The sequence below is a fragment of the Aquila chrysaetos genome (assembly GCF_900496995.4).
Source record: "Aquila chrysaetos chrysaetos chromosome W unlocalized genomic scaffold, bAquChr1.4 W_unloc_2, whole genome shotgun sequence".
Taxonomy (NCBI): domain Eukaryota; kingdom Metazoa; phylum Chordata; class Aves; order Accipitriformes; family Accipitridae; genus Aquila; species Aquila chrysaetos.
Window position 1 is genome coordinate 1,469,557 of NW_024470322.1, and position 20,685 is coordinate 1,490,241.

At 47.4% G+C, this 20,685-nt stretch overlaps 1 protein-coding gene across 7 annotated transcripts in view; it reads left to right on the forward strand.

Annotated features, from left to right (window-relative positions):
• LOC121232949 (transcription factor RFX3-like) overlaps nt 1-20,685 on the forward strand; it is a 175,664-nt gene that overhangs the window by 27,769 nt on the left and 127,210 nt on the right. For 6 of the 7 annotated variants that reach the window (XM_041121486.1, XM_041121484.1, XM_041121489.1 and 3 more), the window contains exon 2: nt 19,138-19,262. In XM_041121486.1, coding sequence (XP_040977420.1) covers nt 19,146-19,262 — 117 coding nt within the window. In that variant the 5' untranslated portion in view covers nt 19,138-19,145. Of the gene's footprint in view, nt 1-17,964; nt 18,166-19,137; nt 19,263-20,685 lie in introns of all 7 variants that reach the window. The other variant, XM_041121485.1, reaches the window with a different exon arrangement.

Genomic DNA, 20,685 nt, shown 5'->3' on the forward strand with positions numbered 1-20,685 from the left:
TAAAGTTACAGAGAGACAATCATTAAGCAATAAGCAGTTTGTTCTCTATATCAATCCCCCCCTTTTTCTTTAAACCTTTGCAACTATAGGATTCCCACTACTTCCGAGAGCCCGTGTAAAGTATTTTTCGATTTCTACTTGATGTCTGATTTTATTTCGTTTCCAACTTTTGTAATTCCCTACTGTTATATGGCTTTTGCAGGAAGCAAGAACTATATACATACTCTCCTACTTCCCTTAGGCCTACGGTTATACAAGATCAAGCAAAATGGTTAAAGATTACATATGCAGAGAGGGTCACATTTCACCATGCAGCCCTATCATTGTTTTATATTGACACGAATCAGGTTAATATATTTCACAGGATAGAATGGAAGAAAAGGTAGAAATTAAGCAAGCAGTCGGGATAGGATTGCTAGGATAGTCACCACCATGGATCCAGCAGCGTCCCGTTGGTCCTCAGGCAAGCAGTCGGTGGTGGGAGTTGCAAGGACGGTCACCACCACGGATCCAGCGGCGTCCCATTGGTCCTCAATCTTCAATTCTTTGGTGGTGAAAAAGGCCCCCACAGCTTGTCTCTAGGGGTTTTTATAGGGCATATTTCGATGATGTCATGCGCTGCAGGTTTCATCTATCACACGACCTTCGTGGGATCAACACCATATCAGCTCCAGCCCGTTTCCTCCCCTGGATGCCTCAATGGCCTGGTAATCGTCCTTATGGACAGAGGAGTGTCCTGCTTAAACAGGCCATCTTGGAGACAAAGGGCTCGAGATAAGCAGTTCACAGTTCCTTGAGATGACAGCCCAGTCCCTCACACCTAACAATCTTTGAGGCAAATGGTTCAAGATAACAATTCAGTCTCTTACAGTCCTGTCGTGGTTTCAGCTCAGCCGGTAACAAAGCACTACGCAGCCGGACGTTCTCTCCTCCGCCCTGGCCACGGTGGGATGAGGAGAAAATATAAAGGCAGGCTCATGGATCGAGACAAGGACTGGGAGGGATCACTCCCCACTTATGGTCACGGGCAAAAGGCTCAACTTGGGGAAGAAACAAAATCAATTTAATTTACTACAAATCAAATCAGAACAAAGATATTAGGAAGTAAAACAAACCTTAGAACACCTTCCCCCCACCCCTCCCTCCTTCCTGGCTCAACTCCACTCCCGGTTCTCTCTACCTCCTCCCCCTGGCGGCGCAGAGGGTCAGGGGATGGGGGTTGGGGTCAGCTCGCCACACATTGTCTCTGCCGCTCCTTCCTCCTCAGGGGGAGGACTCCTCACTCTTCCCCTGCTCCACCGTGGGGTCCCTCCCACAGGAGACAGTCCTTCATGAACTTTTCCAAGCTGGTTCTCATTGGGGTAGGCAAGGCACCCTTCTGTCAAGTGGTGCGCCAATTCATTGGGACTACATGCTTGTTCAGGTGTAAAATCCCAGGCTATCAGAGTTGATAAACACCCTAGGCATCTGCCCAAAACCATCCACACACCCTGCCACCCAGGAACTGACCGCCTCAGGACACGTTTCTTTGTGGCCTCACCAACAAGTAGTTTCCTCTTACGCCAGAATGAAACCAGGTTCCACACACCCGGCAAAATGACAACGATATTAGCTAACAGGATCAAACAGCTTACATAAGGATGTGCAAGAACCTTGGGATCCTGTGCAACAAAGCCAGCCACATCAGTCCCAGAGGAGAAGAGGGAGGTATAATCCCTCATTCTTGCTGCAAGATAGCTCACCCAGAACAGGAATGGCATCAATTCCCCAGGCCAAGTGCATGGCCACTGCTTTTATCAAAATGTTCCCAGGCACAGCAAAATAGAGAGATAAGCAGCGCAGCAAACAGCAAGAGCTGAAAGCAATCACTAACAAGCCCTAGACTCTATTATACAGTAAAGCAAGCAAGCTCCATGATCTGCACAGAAGCCTGCCAATTAGCAACTACAACAGCTATAGCATACTCAGGTTAAAACTGTCGTTATCTCGATCCCCACATTGGGTGCCAAAAAAGGGCTGTGGTGGGTTGACCCTGGACAGCAGCCAAACTCTCTCTTTGCGAGAGAAAAATAGAAGAGGAGACTTGTAGAGTGAGATAATGACAGTTTAATAAGAAACGCAAAATCTGTGTGCTCAAGCAAAGCAAAAAGATGAATTCATTCACTACTCATTGTCAGGCAGATGTCCGGCCACTTCCTGGGAAGCAGGGCCTCAGCATGCGTAACAGTTACTTGGGAAAACAAATGCCATAACCACAACTGTCCCCCCTTCTTCCTCCTTTCCCTGAGCTTTTATTGCTGAGCATGACATCATATCGTATAGAATATCCCTTTGGTCAGTTTGGGTCAGCAGTCATGGCTATGTCCCCTCCCAACCTCTTGCCCATTCCCATCCTACTGACTTTTGGGAAGGGGAAGAGAGAGAAAGCCTTGATGCTGTGCAAGCACTCTTCAGCAATAGCCAAAACATTGGTGTATCATCAACGCTGTTCTAGCCACAAAGTGCAGCACCACATGGGCTGCTATGTAGAAAGTTAACTTCATAACTCCATCCTAGCCAGACCCAGTACAGTCAGATGGATAGGTGGGAGAAAAACAGTCCCCAACAAGGTGCTACAAGAAATCCAACTGTTACCTAGTCCTGAGAATAAAAATAAGTTACGTGCTGTGCTAGGGACTTCAGGATTTTGGAGGACACATATTCTAGGATTTAGTATAATAGCACATCCACCCTATAACTTGCTAAAGAAAAATGCAGTCTGCGAATGGAATCCACAACATGAAGAGGCCCTGGAGCTTTTAAAGGAATATGTGACTGTATATCAATCACTGGGACCCATGCACCCTCTCTCACTACATATCCAGGTGAGAGAGAAGGGATAGTGGTGGGGACTATGGCAACAAGGGCCTACCAGTTCCAAGGAACTGCCTATTACTTTTGGCTCCAAATCATGGCAGAATGCTCAGCACAATTACTCAACTTTTAAAAAGGTGCTATTAGCAGCTTACGAAGAGCTAGTAGCAACTGAGTCCTTGACTCAGGCAAGAAGTGTAAAATTGCATGTGCTAATATCTATTCTTAAGCCTATTCTTGCTGGTAAACCACTGCTTTAGGTGTAGCACATAAGACCTCTGTACAAAGGTGGGCACTGTATATCCATAATCATGTAACCACAGATGGCTTAACTAAAGACAATAAAGTTACTGGAGTTGTGGAGCATGTAGGAATGGCCACTGAATACACAGACCTTCTGTGCTCCCCTATCCAGCATGCCCCTGAATTCAATCCCCATCAACCAGATGGTGTCTGGTTTACCAATGGGAGTGCTTGCAAAATACAGGGTAAATGGCAAGGAATGGCTGCTGCATCTGTAGCTGATGAACCTGCAGTAATTGATCAAATAGAAGGTTCTGCTCAATTAGCAGAGCTCTGTGCCATAGTATTAGAAACGGTGCACAGGCCATATACACTGATTCCTATGCTGTATGGGCTGGTGCTATGCAATGGCTGGGGAATTGGGCAAAACACAACTGGCAGGTAGGGAACTGAGATGTATGGGGAAGGGAATATTGGGAACAAATATACAATATCACTAACTCCCATACTATTGCTATAGGGCACATAGCCACACACCAGAAAAATACCACTCAGGTAGCCAAATGCAACAGTATGGTTGACCACTTAGTGAGTATAAATGTGGCAGGATTTTCCTCTGCCTTGAGTATTGAGTGGCTGGGTAAACGGCTGCATGAATGGTTGGGACACATTGGTGCATATGACCTGTATCAGCGTGCAGCAAGATGAGGTTGGCTAATTACTAAGCAACAACCAGTTCAACTAGTGACCACCTGTGGATTTTTGTAATGAAACGAAGGATTATCTTGACAAAAGTCAACAACAAGCAAACCTTAGGGAAGGCAAAGTCCTGTGGAGTACATGGCAAGTAGACTATACCAGACCCATGACATGTACCTCTGAAGGATGGAAATTTATTATGACTGGAGTTGAAATACTGAGCGGTTTGTGTAATTGTTTACCCTACGCTCACTGCATTGACAGCCGTGGCAGGATTAAACCGATGGTTTGCTATGCACCCAGTGCCACAAGAGATACAGTCAGATAATGGGTCACATTTTAAAAATAAACTAGTACAGGAATGGTGCCTTAAGCATGCAGTTAAGTGGCCTTTCCACTTACCCTATTAACCTCAGGGTAATGGTATAGTAAAAAGATGGAAGCCTCGGGGAAGATGACTGGCCTGGCTGAACAGGGAGCATTTGCTGGGACTCTGGAAAAAAAGGAGAGTTTACCATCTTTGGAAGAAAGGGCAGGCAACTCAGGAAGAGTACAGGGATCTTGTTAGGTCATGCAGAGAGGAAATTAGAAAGGCAAAAGCTCAGCTAGAACTCAATCTGGCCACTGTCGTAAGAGACAACAAAAAATGTTTTTTACAAATACATTAACAACAAAAAGAGAGCTAAGGAGAATATCTGTCCTTTATTGGATGCAGAGAGGAACATTGCCACCAGAGATGAGGAAAAGGCTGAGATACTTAATGCCTTCTTTGCCTCAGTCCTTAATAGTGAGACCAGTTATCCTCAGGGTACTCAGCCCCCTGAGCTGGAAGGCAGGGGTGGAGAGCAGAATATACCCCCCATAATCCAGGAGGAAGCAGTGAATGACCTGCTACACCACCTGGACACTCACAAGTCTATGGGACCAGATGGGATCCATCCGAGAGTACCGAGGGAGCTGGCAGAGGAGCTTGCCAAGCCACTCTCCATCACTTATCAGCAGTCCTGGTCAACAGGGGAGGTCCCAGATGACTGGAGGCTTGCCAATGTGATGCCCATTTACAAGAAGGGTCGGCGGGAGGATCCAGGGAACTACAGGCCTGTCAGCCTGACCTCGGTACCGGGGAAGATTATGGAACAGTTCATCTTGAGTGCGCTCACATGGCATGTGCAGGACAACCAGGGGATCAGGCCCAGCTAGCATGGGTTCATGAAAGGCAGGTCCTGCTTGACCAACCTGATCTCCTTCTATGACCAGGTGACCCACCTAGTGGATGAGGGGAAGGCTGTGGGTGTTGTTTACCTGGACTTCAGTAAGGCCGTTGACACTGTCTCTCATGGCATACTCCTTGAGAAGCTGGTGGCCCATGGCTTGGACAAGTGTACTCTTCGCTGGGTAAAAAACTGGCTGGATGGACAAGCCCAGAGGGTTGTGGTGAATGGAGTTAAATCCAGTTGGTGGCGGGTCACAAGTGGTGTTTCCCAGGGCTCAGTTTTGGGGCAAGTTCTCTTTTATATCTTTATCAATGATCTGGATGAGGGGATTGAGTGCACCCTCAGTCAGTTTGCAGATGACACCAAGTTGGGAGGGAGGGTTGATCTGCTCGAGGGTAGGAAGGCTCTACAGAGGGATCTAGACATGTCGCGGTCGAGACAGACAAACGACAAGTACGCATTCTTATAGTACAAGCAAAGAAGGTTTTTTTATTACTCCAGGCCAGCAAATTTATACCTATTATACTTGTTACCTTGTACATATGTCTGTCCCTTACTGGTCAGAAAGTTGTCAGAACTTGTTTTTCTCACCCCCTCATTGGGTGACTTTTTCAGGTTCCTTATCACAACTGCAAACGGTTAACACATTCCTTAAATTTAGTTTCCCAGGCATGCTTCTCATCCTTTCTTGTTCTCTCATGGGAACACTGCAATCTTGTCAAGGTCAATATCCTCCCCAGGCCCCTCGGTCCAGCCGAGGTCCTCCACATGGACAGGCTGGATTGATGGGCCGAGGCCAACTGTATGAGGTTCAACAAGGCCAAGTGCCAGGTCCTGCACTTGGGTCACAACAACCCCATGCAGCGCTACAGGCTTGGGGAAGAGTGGCTGGAAAGCTGCCCGGCAGAAAAAGACCTGGGGGTGCTGGTTGACAGCCAGCTGAATATGAGCCAGCAGTGTGCCCAGGTAGCCAAGAAGGCCAACAGCATCCTGGCCTGTATCAGAAATAGCGTGGCCAGCAGGAGCAGGGAAGTGATTGTTCCCCTGTATTCGGCACTGGTGAGGCCACACCTTGAGTACTGTATTCAGTTTTGGGCCCCTCACTACAGGAAAGACATTGAGGTGCTGGAGCGTGTCCAGAGAAGAGCAATGAAGCTGGTGAGGGGCCTGGAGCACAAGTCTTATGAGGAGTGGCTGAGGGAACTGGGGTTGTTTAGTCTGGAGAAAAGGAGGCTGAGGGGAAACCTTATCGCTGTCTACAACTACCTGAAAGGAGGTTGTAGTGAGGTGGGTACTGGTCTCTTCCATCAAGTAACTAGTGATAGGATGAGAGGAAATGGCCTCAAATTGCGCCAGGGGAGGTTTAGGTTGGATATTAGAAAAAAATTTCTTTACTGAAAGGGTTGTCAGGTGAGGAGATTGAAGTAGACGGATGCCTGTAATCTTGAGAGCAGACAACAGACGACCTTTTATTGCTAAAACACACACATACTTATAGTCACATATTCTGCAAAGTCACTGTACACGCGCACAAGCATAAAATATGATTGGTTATATCAACACTATACACACGCATAAACATAAGATATAATTGGTTATACTAACTCTGTACACGCGCATAAACATAGGACATAATTGGTTATACCAACTAAAACATGCGAAACTTGTCTCAGTCTAATTGGTCAAGATAAACTGCCGAATTGAGGTTCTTTGTGCCAAGTTCCCTTTATCATGGAATGTGCACCTGTGTTCTTCTAATTGGCATCTTTCTTTTTTTGTCTTCTTGTTTATTCTGTTCAAGGTCTTCTAAAGGCGTCTGGAATGCTCTTGCGACCGTTAGCTAAATATGTGTCCACAGTCAGACATTGGAACAGGCTGCCCAGAGAAGTGGTGGAGTCACCATCCCTGGAGATGTTCAAAAAGCACGTAGACGTGGCACTTCAGGACATGGTTTAGTGGGCATGGTGGTGTTGGGCTGATGGTTGGACTTGATGATCTTAGAGGTCTTTTCCAAACTTAATGATTCTATTCTATTGTATTCTATTCTAACTCAAATGGCAAAATGGTGATGTTAATTGGGGAAGAAATTTATAGAAGGCTCTGCGAGCTTTGAACTCCTGGCAGACTCCTACTAGTAAGTAGTCCGCTATACAGAGGTTTTTGTATTGGGTTTGTGTGGCAAGGTTTTGGTAGTGAGGGGGTTAGAGGGGTGGCTTCTGTGAGAAGACACCAGAAGGTTCCCCCATGTCTGACAGAGCCAGTTCCAGCCAGCTACAAGAGGGACCCACCACTGGCCAAAGCTGAGCCAACCAGCAATGGTGGTAGCGCCTCTGTGTTAACATATTTAAGAAGGCGGAAAAACTGCTGCGCAACAGCAGCTGGGAGAGAGGAGTGAGAACACGTGAGAGAAACAGCTCTGCAGATACCAAGGTCAGTGAAGAAGGAGGGGGAGGAGTTGCTCCAGGCACCAGAGCAGAGATTCCTCTGCAGCCAATGGTGAAGCATGCTGTCCCCCTGCAGCCCACGGAGGTCCCTGGTGGAGCAGATATCTACCTGCAGCCCATGGAGGGCCCCACAGTGGAGTAGGTGGATGTGCCTGAAGGAAGCTGTGACTCTGTGGAGAGTCTGCACTGGAACAGGCTCCTAGCAGTATCTGTGACCCTGTGGAGAGGAGCCCATACTGGAGCAGTTTTCTCTTGCCCCTCTCCTGGCTCTCTCCAGTCTGTCTCTCTCAGATCTCTAGACCCTTACACCTATCCCAGCTCTCTCCCGGACCTCACCCCTCAGTCCTCTCTCACCTCTTTCAGCTGTCTCTCAGTCTGCCCCTCTCTCAGCCCTATCTCCTTTCTTCCTCCTCTCAGGCTCTCTCTTGGCCCTCGCCCCTCTCCCAGCTCTCTCCTCCCTTGCTCCTCTTTCGTCTCTCTCCCATCTCTCTCTCTGGCATCATGCCTCTCCCAGCCATTGCTCTTCTCTCAAGCTCTCTCTCGGCCCTGGATACCCTCTCCTATCTCTCTCTCTCGTCCCTCTCCCCCTGTCCCCTCTAGCTCCCATCCTCCCTTTCCTCCTCCCTCCCTCGTCTCTCTTCCCCCCTCCCTCTTTTTCCTCTTATCTTCCCTCCCTCTCTCCATTCCCTCACCCTGAACCTCTCGTCTCATCCCCTCACTCTCCCCTCTCTCCCCTCCTCCCTCTTTACTGAGCCTATCTTGTCTCTCTCCAGCTGCCCCCCTCTCTCATCCACTGATATCTCGTCCCTATTTCTCTCGCCCCCCCACCCCTTCCCTCCCACCCTCTGGTCCCTCTCTTGCCTCCCTGCCATCTCCCTTCCCCTCCCCTCATCTTTCTCTCCCCTCTCTCTCCCCCTCCTCTCTTCCCTCCTTCTTTCCCCCTATTCCCTCCTAGCTCTTGTCCCCTCTCTCTGCTTCCCTCTCATCTCCCCCCCCGTCTTCCCTCACCCTCCCTCTTGCCCCCTTGTCCCCCTCTCTCACCCCCTATGACCCTCTCTCCCTCCTTTCCCTTATCTCTTCTCCTCTCCCCTCTTCTCCCCCACCTCTCCCACACCCTGTCTCTCTGACGCCTCTCTATGCACTCTAGTCTCCCTTGACTCTCATCTCTCTCCTCTCCTGTCTCTCTCCTCTCCCCTCCCCTGGTCTCCCACATTTATCATCTAATCTCTCAGCCCTCTCTTGCCCCCTCCCCCTCATCTCTCACATGCCCCTCTCATCTGTCATCTCCCTCTCCCACCGTCTTGTCGCTCTTGCCCCCCGCCCAGCTCTGGTTTCTCTTGCCTCACATAATCTCTCTCACCTCGTGTCCTATTGTTGTGTCCTCTTGTCTTGTCTCATCGCATAGCTTGTCTCACCTCCCATTTCTCGCCTCCCCCCCCCTTTCTCTCTCCTCTCTCCCCATCTATCCGTCTCCCATCTCTCTCTCCCGTTTCTCGTCTCTTTGTCTCCTCTCATCTCTCATCACTCATCTTGTCTCTTCTTTTGCCTCTCCTTGTCTCATGTCTTTCTGTCATCTCACCTCCCGTCTCTCCCTCTCTCATTTCTCTCCCCCATCTCTTTCATCTTGCCTCGTCTAGCCTCTCTTGCACCTCCCTCTGTCCCCTCCCTTCTCTCGCTCTCGTCCCTCCTCTCCCGCCCCTCTCATACAGTCTCTCTCTATCTCTCTCTTTTCTTGGCTCTCTCATCTCATCTAATCTGGTCTCTCACCTTGTCTGTCATCTTTCTCATCTGGCCACTCTTGTCTTGCCTGGGCTGGACAGACCAGGGAGGGGTCGTGGTGAATTCGGAATTCCCTCAGGCTAAATTAAGATGAAACAACACCAAACGATCAGTTAAACATTTTATTCATGGCAGAAGCACACTGAATTTGGAAGGCGTTAACAGTAGGTGGTGTGGTTTCTCACAACAGGAATTGGCATGGAACTACCTCAGTAAACCGTGTAACCCAGGGTAACCATATACATCAATTCAGGGAATAAGGAGAGCCCTCCCACTGAGTCAGGAGGCTAAGAGCAGACCCCCTTGCTTTCTAGACTCCTTCACAGAGAAGAGCCTAGGGGCGGCTAGATCCACTCCTAGTCCCAGACTTGGTCAATGCTTTTATGTCTAAAGGGATGAGGTGTAGGTATTATGGAAAAGGAAAAAGAAAGAGAGAGCAAGACAGAGAGAGAAAAAGGAAAAGAAAAGAGAAAGATTTCACCAGTCCTGGGTCCAGCGTTGGTCCAGTCAGACTAGGGATCCAGTTCCGGTGAGCTGGCACGCAGGGCTCCTTGTTTCTGCATCTTTTATAGCCCAGTTCCCGCCTTTTCTCATGTCAATCACGCCCCTCTTGGTCTTCTGAATACCGCCCATAAGGACTTATGTAACTCTCGATCTTGTGTGCAGGTGCCATTGGGGGGGGGGTGGTCGTGAAGGGTTGCTCAGGCAGCCGTGAGCCCCTTCCTCAAATAAACTTTGTATAACCTCTGGCCATATATGGTGAGCTGCCCTGCTCAGCGTATCAGAACACAGAATTACACATCCTCCAGCACGCCCTGTTGCTAACCAGCTTCTCACCTTTGTTAGGCAGAACTTGCTGCTTTGTTATGCAGGGTTTGTTGTTAGGCAGAACTTGCCCCACCACAATGTTTGAGACATTAACTCTTTCAGTCTCTCACAGCCTCCCCTTTTCCTCTTTTCTCCCCCATCTCTCATTTTGTCTCGTCTCATTTCTCATGTATTCTCTCATCTCCCCCCCGTATCTCTTGCGTCTCATTTCTCATGTATTCTCTCATCTCCCCCCGTATCTCTTGCCTCTCATCTCATGGCTCGCTCTCCCCCCCCCCCCCCCTTATCTCTCATCTCTCTACTCTCTTAAGTCACTCTCATCTCTTGTTGCATGGCATCCCCCCGCCTCTGGTCTCCCTTCATTGTCTCATCCCATACATCATCTTGTCCCACTCCCCTCTTGCCTCTTCCTCTCTATTCTCCCACCCTGCCCCTCCCTTGCCCCTGTTTCTCTCTTGTCTCTCATTTTGGCTGCTGCCCCCCCCCCCCCATCTCTCTTGTATCTCTCATCTCATTTCTCTCACCTTGTCTGGTCTCTCTCATCTCTCTCTTCTCATCTTGTCTCCCCCCCCCCCCCCCCCCCCCCCCCCTTGTCTTGTCTCCTCTCGTCTTACCCCCTCTTGCCTCATCTAGGTTGGCCCATCTCTCGTCTCATTTCTCGTTGCGTCTCTCCCCTCTCTTTAATCTCTCATCTTGCCTCTCTCACACCAACCCCTCTCATCTCCTCCTCTCTCTCTCTCTCTCTCGTCCCTCTCCTCTCCCCTCCTCTTATCTCCTATCTCTCCCCTCCCTTCTCTCTCTCCTCTCTCCCCTTTGTCTCATCTCTTATATCTTCTTTCATCTGTTGCCTCTCTTCTTTCCCATCTCTCTCACCTGCCTCTCTTGTCTTTCCCCTTGGCTCATCTCTAGTCTCATCTCTCCTCTCATCTATTGTCTCTCTTCTTTCCCATCTATCTAATCTCTTATCACTCATCTCTCTTGTCTCCTGTCATCTCCTCTCTAATTTCTTGTCTCTCTGTTGCCTCTTGTCTTGTCTTTCGTTGTCTCTCCTCTCACCTAGTTTCCTCTTGTATTCTTTTTTCTCTCCTCTTGTCTCACTTTGTCTCATCTCTCATCTCATCTTGTCTTGCTTCTCATCTCTTATCCCACATCTCATCCCTCGTCTCAGCTCTCTTGTGTCTCTCATCCCTTATCCCTCTCTTGCCCCCCCCCAGCCCCTCATGTCTCTTTCATCTTGTCTCTCCATTCTCACCTCATCTCCTGTCTCTCATCTTTCCTCTTGTCTCTCCTCTCCTCGCCTCCTCTCCTCTCATCTCTCTCATTTCCTGTCTGTTGCCTCCTCTCTCATCTCTAATTTTTCCTCTCATCTATCCTCTCATCACACATCTCCCCTCTCTCATCTTGTTTGTCTTGTCTCTCTTATCCCTCTCTCACTCCTCCCTCATCACCCTCTTGTTTCCTTCTATCATCTCATCTCATCCCTCCTCTCGTCCCTTGCCTCACCTCTCACCTGTTGTCTCTCGTCTCACCTCTCCTCTTGTCTCTCTCTCATGTCACCTCTCATCTGTTGCTGTCACCTGTTGCCTAATCTCCCCTCTCCTGTCATCTCTCGTCTCTCCTATCTCATCTTGTCTCTCTTGCCTCGTCTCCTCTCTAGTCTCGTCTTGTCTCTCCTCTCATCTTTTTTTCTCTCCTCTTGTGTTGCTTCATCTCATCTCTTGTCTCACCTTGTCTTGTCTTGATTCTCTTCTTGTCCCTCCTCTCAACTCTTGTCTTATCCCTCATCTTGTCCCTCTTATCTCTCTTCTCTCTCCCGTCTCTCTCGTCTTCCCTGTCCCTTGCAACTCTCGTCTTTCTCTCTTGTCCCACTCCCCTCTTGGCCCCCCCCCTCTACTCTTGTCCTATCTGGCCTCTCTTGTCTCTTTCAGCCTGTCTTTCCATTCTCATCTCTCCTCACCTGTAATCTCGTCTTGTCTCTCACATCTCCTTTCCCCTCTCATCTCATCTTGTCTCATGTCTCATCTCTCTTTACTTGTCTATTGCCACTTGTCTCGCCACCCATCTCCCCTCTCCCCCCCCCCGTCTCTATTGCCCCCTTCTTGTCTCCATCGTCTCATCTCATGTCTCATTCCCTCTTGTCTCTCTCCTCTCTCCCTTGTCTTGTACCACCTGGCCTATTTTGTCTCATTTTGTGCTCTTGTTTCGGCTCTCTCATAGTATCATGCCTGTCTATCCTCTACTCCCCCATCTCTCTCATCTAGTCCTTCCAATCTCTCGTGTCTCTCATCTCTTGTCACTCTCTCGCCCCCCCCTCCCCTCTACCCCTAACGTACCTCTTTTATCCTGGCTCTCCATCCACATCTGGTCTCTCTCATCTCGCCTCGGCTCCCTGTTACAGATGCACGACTAACCAAATCCAACAGGTGTTAAAACTCAGATTTATTCTTCAGCAAAAGTTAGTTAGAAGTCCGGTAACATTTTCTAAAACCACAGGCTCAATGATGTAAAGAGAATTAATACTACACAGCCGACTCAAGAATCCCCAAGATTTCAAGTGATGGCTCAAAATGCGCATATCACTCACCTAAAAGATGAGGGCTCTCTCCCTCGAGGAGTTACCTCGGGCAGTGCCCCGACCCGAGGGGGAGTCCCCAACTGCAGCCCCACTGCTCCGAGGACGACTGCCAACGTGTCCTCCGGCGGGACCCCGTTTATACCCCTGTCAAATCTGACCTGTGGTCATTTAATTCTATTGGCTAGGAGGGTCACCTCGGTGTACCTGGCACATCTCGATTGGCCAGTTCAAATTTCAACCTGCAGACTCCAGGGTTTCCTTCCCCTTCTCCCTTCCTGGAGAAGTTTTGTTTCCTGCTGGCAGGATGGGGGGGGCGGGATGTACTGCCACACTCCTTCTAGTCTGTATCTTGTCTGTCTTCTTTCTCTCTCATCTGCCCTATCTCTATCGTCTGCCTCCTCTGTGCCCCCCCTCTCTCGCCCCTCATCTTTCTCTGGCCTCTAGTCTGTCTCCCATCTCTCGCTTGTCTGTCTTCTTGGCTCTGCCTCATCTCTCTCTCACCTGTCTCCCCTCTCTCCTCTTGTTTCTCCACTCATCTCATCTCATAATCATAGAATCATAGAATCATTTAGGTTGGAAAAGACCTTCAAGATCATCGAGTCCAACCATTAACCAAGCCCACTAAACCATGTCCTGAAGTACCCTGTCCACTCACTTTTTTAATATCTCCAGGGATGGTGACTCAACCACTTCCCTGGGCAGCCCGTTCCAATGTTTGACAACCCTCTCAGTAAAAAAATTTTTCCTAATACCCAATCTAAATCTCCCTTGCCTCAACTTGAGGCCATTTCCTCTCGTCCTATCTCCAGCCACCTGACAGAAGAGACCAACACCCACCTCACTACAACCCCCTTTCAGGTAGTTGTAGAGAGTGATAAGGTCTCCCCTCAGCCTCCTCTTTTCTAGACTGAACAGCCCCAGTTCCCTCAGCCACTCCTCATAAGAATTGTGCTCCAGGCCCCTCACCAGCTTGGTTGCCCTTCTCTGGACACGCTCCAGCACCTCAATGTCTTTCCTGTAGTGAGGGGCCCAAAACTGAACACAGGACTCGAGGTGCAGCCTCACCAGTGCCAAGTACAGGGGAACAACCACCTCCCTGTTCCTGCTGGCCACGCTATTTCTGATACAGGCTAGGATGCGAATGGCCTTCTTGGCCACCTGGGCACACTGCTGGCTCATATTCAGCTGGCTGTCAACCAGCACCCCCAGGTCTTTTTCTGCCGGGCAGCTTTCCAGCCACTCTTCCCCAAGCCTGTAGCGCTGCATGGGGTTGCCGTGACCGAAGTGCAGGACCCGGCACTTGGCCTTCTTGAACCTCATACAATTGACCTCAGCCCATCGATCCAGCCTGTCCAGATCTCTTTGTAGAGCCTCCCTACCCTCAAGCAGATCAACCCTGCCTCCCACCTTGGTGTCATCTGCAAACTTGCTGAGGGTGCTGTGATGGGTTGACCCTGGCTGGTTGCCAGGTGCCCACCAAAGCCGTTCTATCACTCCCCCTCCTCAGCTGGACAGGGGAGAGAAAATATAACAAAGAGCTTGTGGGTCGAGATAAGGACAGGAGAGAGATCACTCATCACTTACCGTCACGGGCAAAACAGACTCAACTTGGGGAAATTAACTCAATTTATTACCAATCAACCAGAGTAGGGTAATGAGAAATAAAACCAAATCTCAGAACACCTTCCCTCCACCCCTCCCTTCTTCCCGGGCACAACTTCACTCCCGGCTTCTCTACTAACCCCCCCCAGCGGCACAGGGGGACGGGGATGGGGTTTACGGTCAGTTCATCACACGTTGTTTTCTGCCGCTTCATCCTCCTCAGGGGGAGGACTCATCACACTCTTCCCTGCTCCAACATGGGGTCCCACCCACGGGAGACAGTCCTCCACGAACTTCTCCAACGTGGGCCCTTCCCACGGGCTGCAGTTCTTCACGAACTGCTCCAGCATGGGTCCTTTCCATGGTGTGCAGTCCTTCAGGAGCACACTGCTCCAGCATGGGTCCCCCACGGGGTCACAAGTCCTGCCAGAAAACCTGCTCCGTGGGCTCCTCTCTCCACAGATCCGCAGGTCCTGCCAGGAGCCTGCTCCAGCGCGGGGTTCCCACGGGGTCACAGCCTCCTTCAGGAACCCACCTGCTCCAGCGTGGGGTCCTCCACAGGCTGCAGGTGGATATCTGCTCCACCGCGGACCTCCATGGACTGCAGGGGGACAGCCTGCCTCACCATGGTCTTCACCACAGGCCGCAGGGGAATCTCTGCTCCGGCGCCTGGAGCATCTCCTCCCCCTCCTTCTTCACTGACCTTGGTGTCCGCAGGGTTGTTTCTCTTACATGTTCTCACTCCTCTCTCCGGCTGCCGCATCTGCCTATCCTAACTTTTTTTCCTTCTTAAAAATGTTATCATAGAGGCGTTACCACTATCGCTGATTGGCTCGGCCTTGGCTGGCTGCGGGTCCATCTTAGAGCCGGCTGGTATTGGCTCTCTCTCGAACACAGGGGAAGCTTCTAGCAACTTCTTACAGAAGCCACCCCTGTAACCCCCCCCGCTACCAAAACCTTGCCAACAAAACCAATACAGGTGCACTCGATCCCTTCATCCAAATCATCGATAAAGATCTTATCTGCCTCATGCCATGCCTCACCTCAACTCTCCTCTCTCCTCATCTCTCTGTCTCTTTTCTGTCTCACCTGTGTCTTATCTCTCTCATCTCATGCCCCTCTTATCTCTTGCCTCTCTCCCCTTTCATTTCTCTCACCTGGGGGGGGTGGGGGGAAAACAGAAGGAAGGTGAAAAGACTTGTGGATCAAGACAATGACAGTTTAAGAAGAAAAACAAAAGCTGTGTGTGCAAACAAAGCAAAAAGAGGAATTAATTCACTATTCCCCATTGGCCAGCCACGAGATGTCCAGCCACTTCCTGGAAAGCAGAGCCTCAACATGCTTAACAATTGCTTGCTAAGACAAATGCCATAACCATGAGTGTCCCCCCTCCCCTTCCTCTTCCTTTCCATGAGCTTTTTTTGCTGAGCACAATGTCATATGGTATGGAATATCCCTTTGGTCAGTTGGGGCCAGCTGTCCCAGCTGTGTCCCCTCCCAACCTCTTGCCTTGGTGGGGGTGGGGAGTTGGAGAGAAAGCCTTGATGCTGTGCAAGCACTGCTCAGCAATAGCCAAAACATCGGTCTGTTATCAACACCGTTCTAGCCACAAAGCAAAGTGCAGCACCATACAGGCAGCTATGAGGAAAGTTAACTCTATCCCAGACAGGCCCAGTACAAAAAGTAATGCTGATTGATAGATGCATTGGCAACAAGAAAGGATTGTACGAGTACAGAAACAGCAAAAGGAAGACTAGGGAAAATGTCACCTGCTGCTGAATTGGGCAGGGGAACTGGTGACAAATGACATGGGTAAGGTCGAGGTACTCAATGCCTTCTTTACCCCAGTCTTTACTGGTGAGACCAGCCTTGAGGATTCCCAGGCCCCTTGAGACCAGAGGGAAAGTCTGCAGCAAGGAAGATTTACACTTCATGGAGGAGGACCATGTATAAGAGCACTTATACAAACTGAACATACATAAGTCCACGGGGCCTGATGTGTTGCAACCACGAGTGCTGAGGGAGCTGGCTGATGTCATTGCGAGGCCACTCTTGGTTATCTTTGAATGGTCATGGTGATTGGAAGAGGTTCCTGACAAGTGGAAGAGAGCAAATATCACTCCAGTCTTCGAGAAAGGCAAGAAGGAAGATCTGGGGAACTACAGGCTGGTCAGCCTCATCTGTATTCCTGGGAAGATGATAGAGAAAATAATCCTGGAAACTGAAGGACATGAAGGTGCTTGGTAGGAGTCAGTATGGATGTATGAATGGGAAATCATGCCTGACCAATCTGATAAGCCTTCTACAATGAGGCAACTAGCTTAGTGCTTGAGGGGAGAGCAGTTGATGTTGTTTAATAGACAGTGAGGTGGACTGAAACTAGCTGAATGGCCAGGCCCAGAGGGTTGTGATCAGTGGCACAAATTTCAGTTGGAAGCAAGTCACTAGTGGTGTCCCTCAGGAGTCTTTACTGGGGCCAATACTTTTTGATATCTTCATTAGTGATCTGGAAAATAGGACAGAGTGCACCCTCAGCAAGTTTTCAGATGATACAAATTTGGAGGAGCAGTTGATAGACCAGATGGCTGTTGTGCCATTCAGAGGGACCTCGACAGGCTGGAGAACTGGGCAGAGAAGAATCTCATGAAATTCAACAAGTGGGAATGCAAAGTCCTGCATCTGGAGAGGACTTACCCCAGGCACCAGTACAGGCTGCAGGCTGACTAGCTAGAAAGTAGCTTTGCAGAGAAGGACATGGGTGTCCTAATGGACAAGAAGCTGAACGTGAGCCAGCAATGCACCCTCATGGCAAAAAAGGCCAACAGTATCCCTGGCTGGATTAGGAAGAGCATTGCTAGGAGGTTGAGGGAGATCCTTCCTCTCTACTCAGTGCTAGTCAGGCTGCATCTGGAGTACCATGTTCAGTTCTGGGCTCCCCAGTACAAGAAAGGTATGGACTTACTGGAGCAAGTCCAGCAAAGGTCCACAAAGATGATTAAGAGACTGGAGCATCTGCCATATGAGAAGAGGCTGAGAGAGCTGGGTCTACTTAGCCTGGAGAAAAGAAGGCTCAGGGAGGATCTTATCATTGTGTATAAATACCTGATAGGAGGGAGAGAAGATGAGGGAGCAAGACTCTTAGTGGTGCTCATTGACAGGACAAGAGGCAATGGGCACAAATGGAAAAAAGCAGGAAATTCCATCTGAATGCTTGAAGACACTTTTTTACTGTGAGGTTAGTCAAGGACTGTACCAGGTTGTCCAAAGATGTTGTGGAGTCTCTGTCCTTGGAGGTATTAAGAACCCAACTGGACATAGCCCTGAGCAACTTGCTCTAGGTGACCCTGTTTTGAGCAGGGGGGTTGGACTAGATGATCTCAAGAGGTCCCTTGCAACCTAAATGATTCTGTGATTCTGTGCAAAATTGAGGAATACTCTAATTCCTAGTATGTATGTCATCCTCAGTCTTCTTTCTGATACTCTAAATAGGTTTTCTTTGTAAGGCATTTTCCTTTGTTGTTGGACCATTTCTGTGCTCTGTCCAGATTTTGAATATTCCTTTTAAAAATGTCAGTGCCACAACCTCATGTACTTTTCTAGTGTGTGCCTCACTATTTTAATAGGGGTAAAATCCCTGTTTATAACTCCAGTGATTACATTAACACTTTCTGCTAAAGCAAGCTTACTCAAGTCACTTTTTCACTATGACCTTTGAAATGCTTTTCAGGGTCTTCTTTTCAGGTTGCAGCCCCTCATTCTATCACCTGCTAGAGCTTTAACTTGGCATTTGAATATGAAGAATTTATAGTGAAACTCAGTAAACCAGAGGAAGGACAGCTTTGAAGAATGGGTAGTCATTTACAAGCTGATGGGAGGACTTTGACTTATTTCTGGTTTTTATGAGTTGTTCCTGAAGTCACATAAATAAGTGAGAAAAGTTTCTGTTCATTTACATTATTAAATAAGATATTTTGAGTGCAAATAAAGTAAGAGAAAACTTTGAATATTTCAGTACATAAGGATCTGAACTGTTTCAGGGAAGAAAATGAAGAGAGAATTTTATTTCTGGTATTGCATATTTTACCCATTGTGTTCTTACAGTACACTTTATTCAGTGTATGTTAGTTCTTTCTGAAAGCTGACAATATTGGAGGTACTGTAATTTACTTGTATTGTGATTACTATAGAAATTACTCTTTTAGTTCTTTAGAATTGTGATGAGTTGGTATGAAATGTTTCCCATGTTCAGTTTAATTGCATTGATTGTTGCAAGTCTTTTTGTGAAGGCATGCTTAATTAAGAAGTAAACATTTATATGTGCAGATTCTAGAATTATTTATTTTTGTGCATATAGGTTACTTAAAGTGTGTTGTCTTAATATAGTATAAGGTTTTGAATCTCCTCTCAAAATCTGACAATAGTTGCAGCTAATGTATACAAGTGTAGTTAGAGAAGAATCAGGCCTGTGAATGGATTTTTTCCTATAAGTTCTTTACCTCAAAGCAGTAAGTAGGTTCGTGTGTACCTTGCTTCTGATTTGATAAACGTATTTGCTGTTACAAAGCAGACTGTAAACCGTTAGAAAAAAATTAATGAAGTCCAAAGCTTATAGTATTCTCTTCTTGATGTGCTGCAAGCTCTAAGCAGACCTTAGATTAGACAAAGCAATAATATATAATATGAATTTTCTAATATTTCAGACCAAAGCAGCATTTTAAAAAAGGAAAAATAAATGAAGTATCTCCATGTACTCATGTAATAGTACGTGAAACAATCTTTAGCTAATCCCCAGATTGGATTTTTGGTGAATATTCTTCTTTTAAGATCTGAATAAGGATAAGTGACAAAAAGCAAAGAAGTTTGTGCTGAACTTTTAATTTTACATTTTAATTTTATTCAGAGACCGCGATGCAGACATCAGAGACTGGGTCGGACACAGGTTCGACTGTGACTTTACAGGCATCTGTGGCTGGCCAGGCAGCAGTGCCCACACAGGTAGTACAGCAGGTACCGGTTCAGCAACAGGTAGGTGTCTGTTAATTTTGGGAAAACAAAAAATGCTGGCAAGACAGAATGATGCATTTCAACAGGTGTAGTGAAGAACTGGTTTTGTGCAAGGCTGCAAAAGCAACTCTTTTTCACTGTTTTATTCAATTTTATTTTACTGGAACTAAAATAGCTACATAAGCAGACATGCGATTTTCAGGGTTTATTTCTTGAACTAGAATATCTGGCAACCACCAGAAATACATACACATGATTCTAAAAGTAGATTACTATGAAATGTGTGCAATATCTCATAAAATATTACATTCATTTAAGTTATTGAATATTCACATTTATTCCTTTGAAAGGTTGATAAGGAATATGGAATTTTTGAAATAAATCCAATATAGATGTAAAATACAAAAGCAATGTCATTTTGTACTTATAAGCTGGACTCCTTGCAGGTTCTTGCACAACTGCAGAAAGGTATTTGAAGTAAAACCATATGTAATGCATAATTTGGATTTGCCAGAGAATTAAAGGGGCTTCTGAACCAGCCAGCTCAGCACACAGTTCTGTGACATGATTAATCACCTATGCAGTCCCACCAACGTTAGAGGGAGTGGTGCATGGGGAGCTTGAGGAGGGAAGTGGAGTTGGAAAACAGGAACTGAATGTGAAAAGCCATGATTTTTGTCCAAGACTCCTTTAGTATGTATAATTTAGCTTTTTTTTTTTTTAATTATTTGTTCCAGTTGGAAGGGACCTACAACAACCATCTAGTCCAACTGCCTGATCACTTCAGGGCTGACCAAAAGCATATTATTAAGGGCATTGTCCAAATGCCTCTTAAACACTGACAGGCATGGGGCATCGACCACCTCTCTAGGAAGTCTGTTCCAGTGTTTGACCACCCTCTCAGTAAAGAAATGTTTCCTAATATCTAGTCTGAACCTCCCGTGATGCAGCTTTGAACCATTCCCACTCGTCCTGTCACAGGATACCAGGGAGAAGAGATCAGCACCTCCCTCTCCACTTTTCCTTCATTCAGCTGTCAGTGTTTTAGGTTCTTTGGGTGAAATCTGATGTTCTTTTTCAACATAAGTTGGCTTTACAGTTTCAAAATCAACAATATTAAAACTGAGAATAACTTGTTCAATTATGTAAGTCTGTTTCTGTGCTAGTGAATCACTGTTGTCTAAACTAAAATTTCTAGCATTTTGTTAAGCTTAGTTTTAAAATTTAAGATGATGAATTTTTCTGCATGTTCTTTGCAATGCTGTTTAACTGCCTCATACATTTCACTAATAATTTTTCCTGGTATACAGACTCAATTCATAATGTTACATAATTCCATTAATGTAACTTCTACTTAGATTATAATGTACCTTGGAATACATTTGCTTTTTTTTTTTAACCCCCCCCAAAAACCCCAATGTTTCAGCAAAACATTTAAGCATTG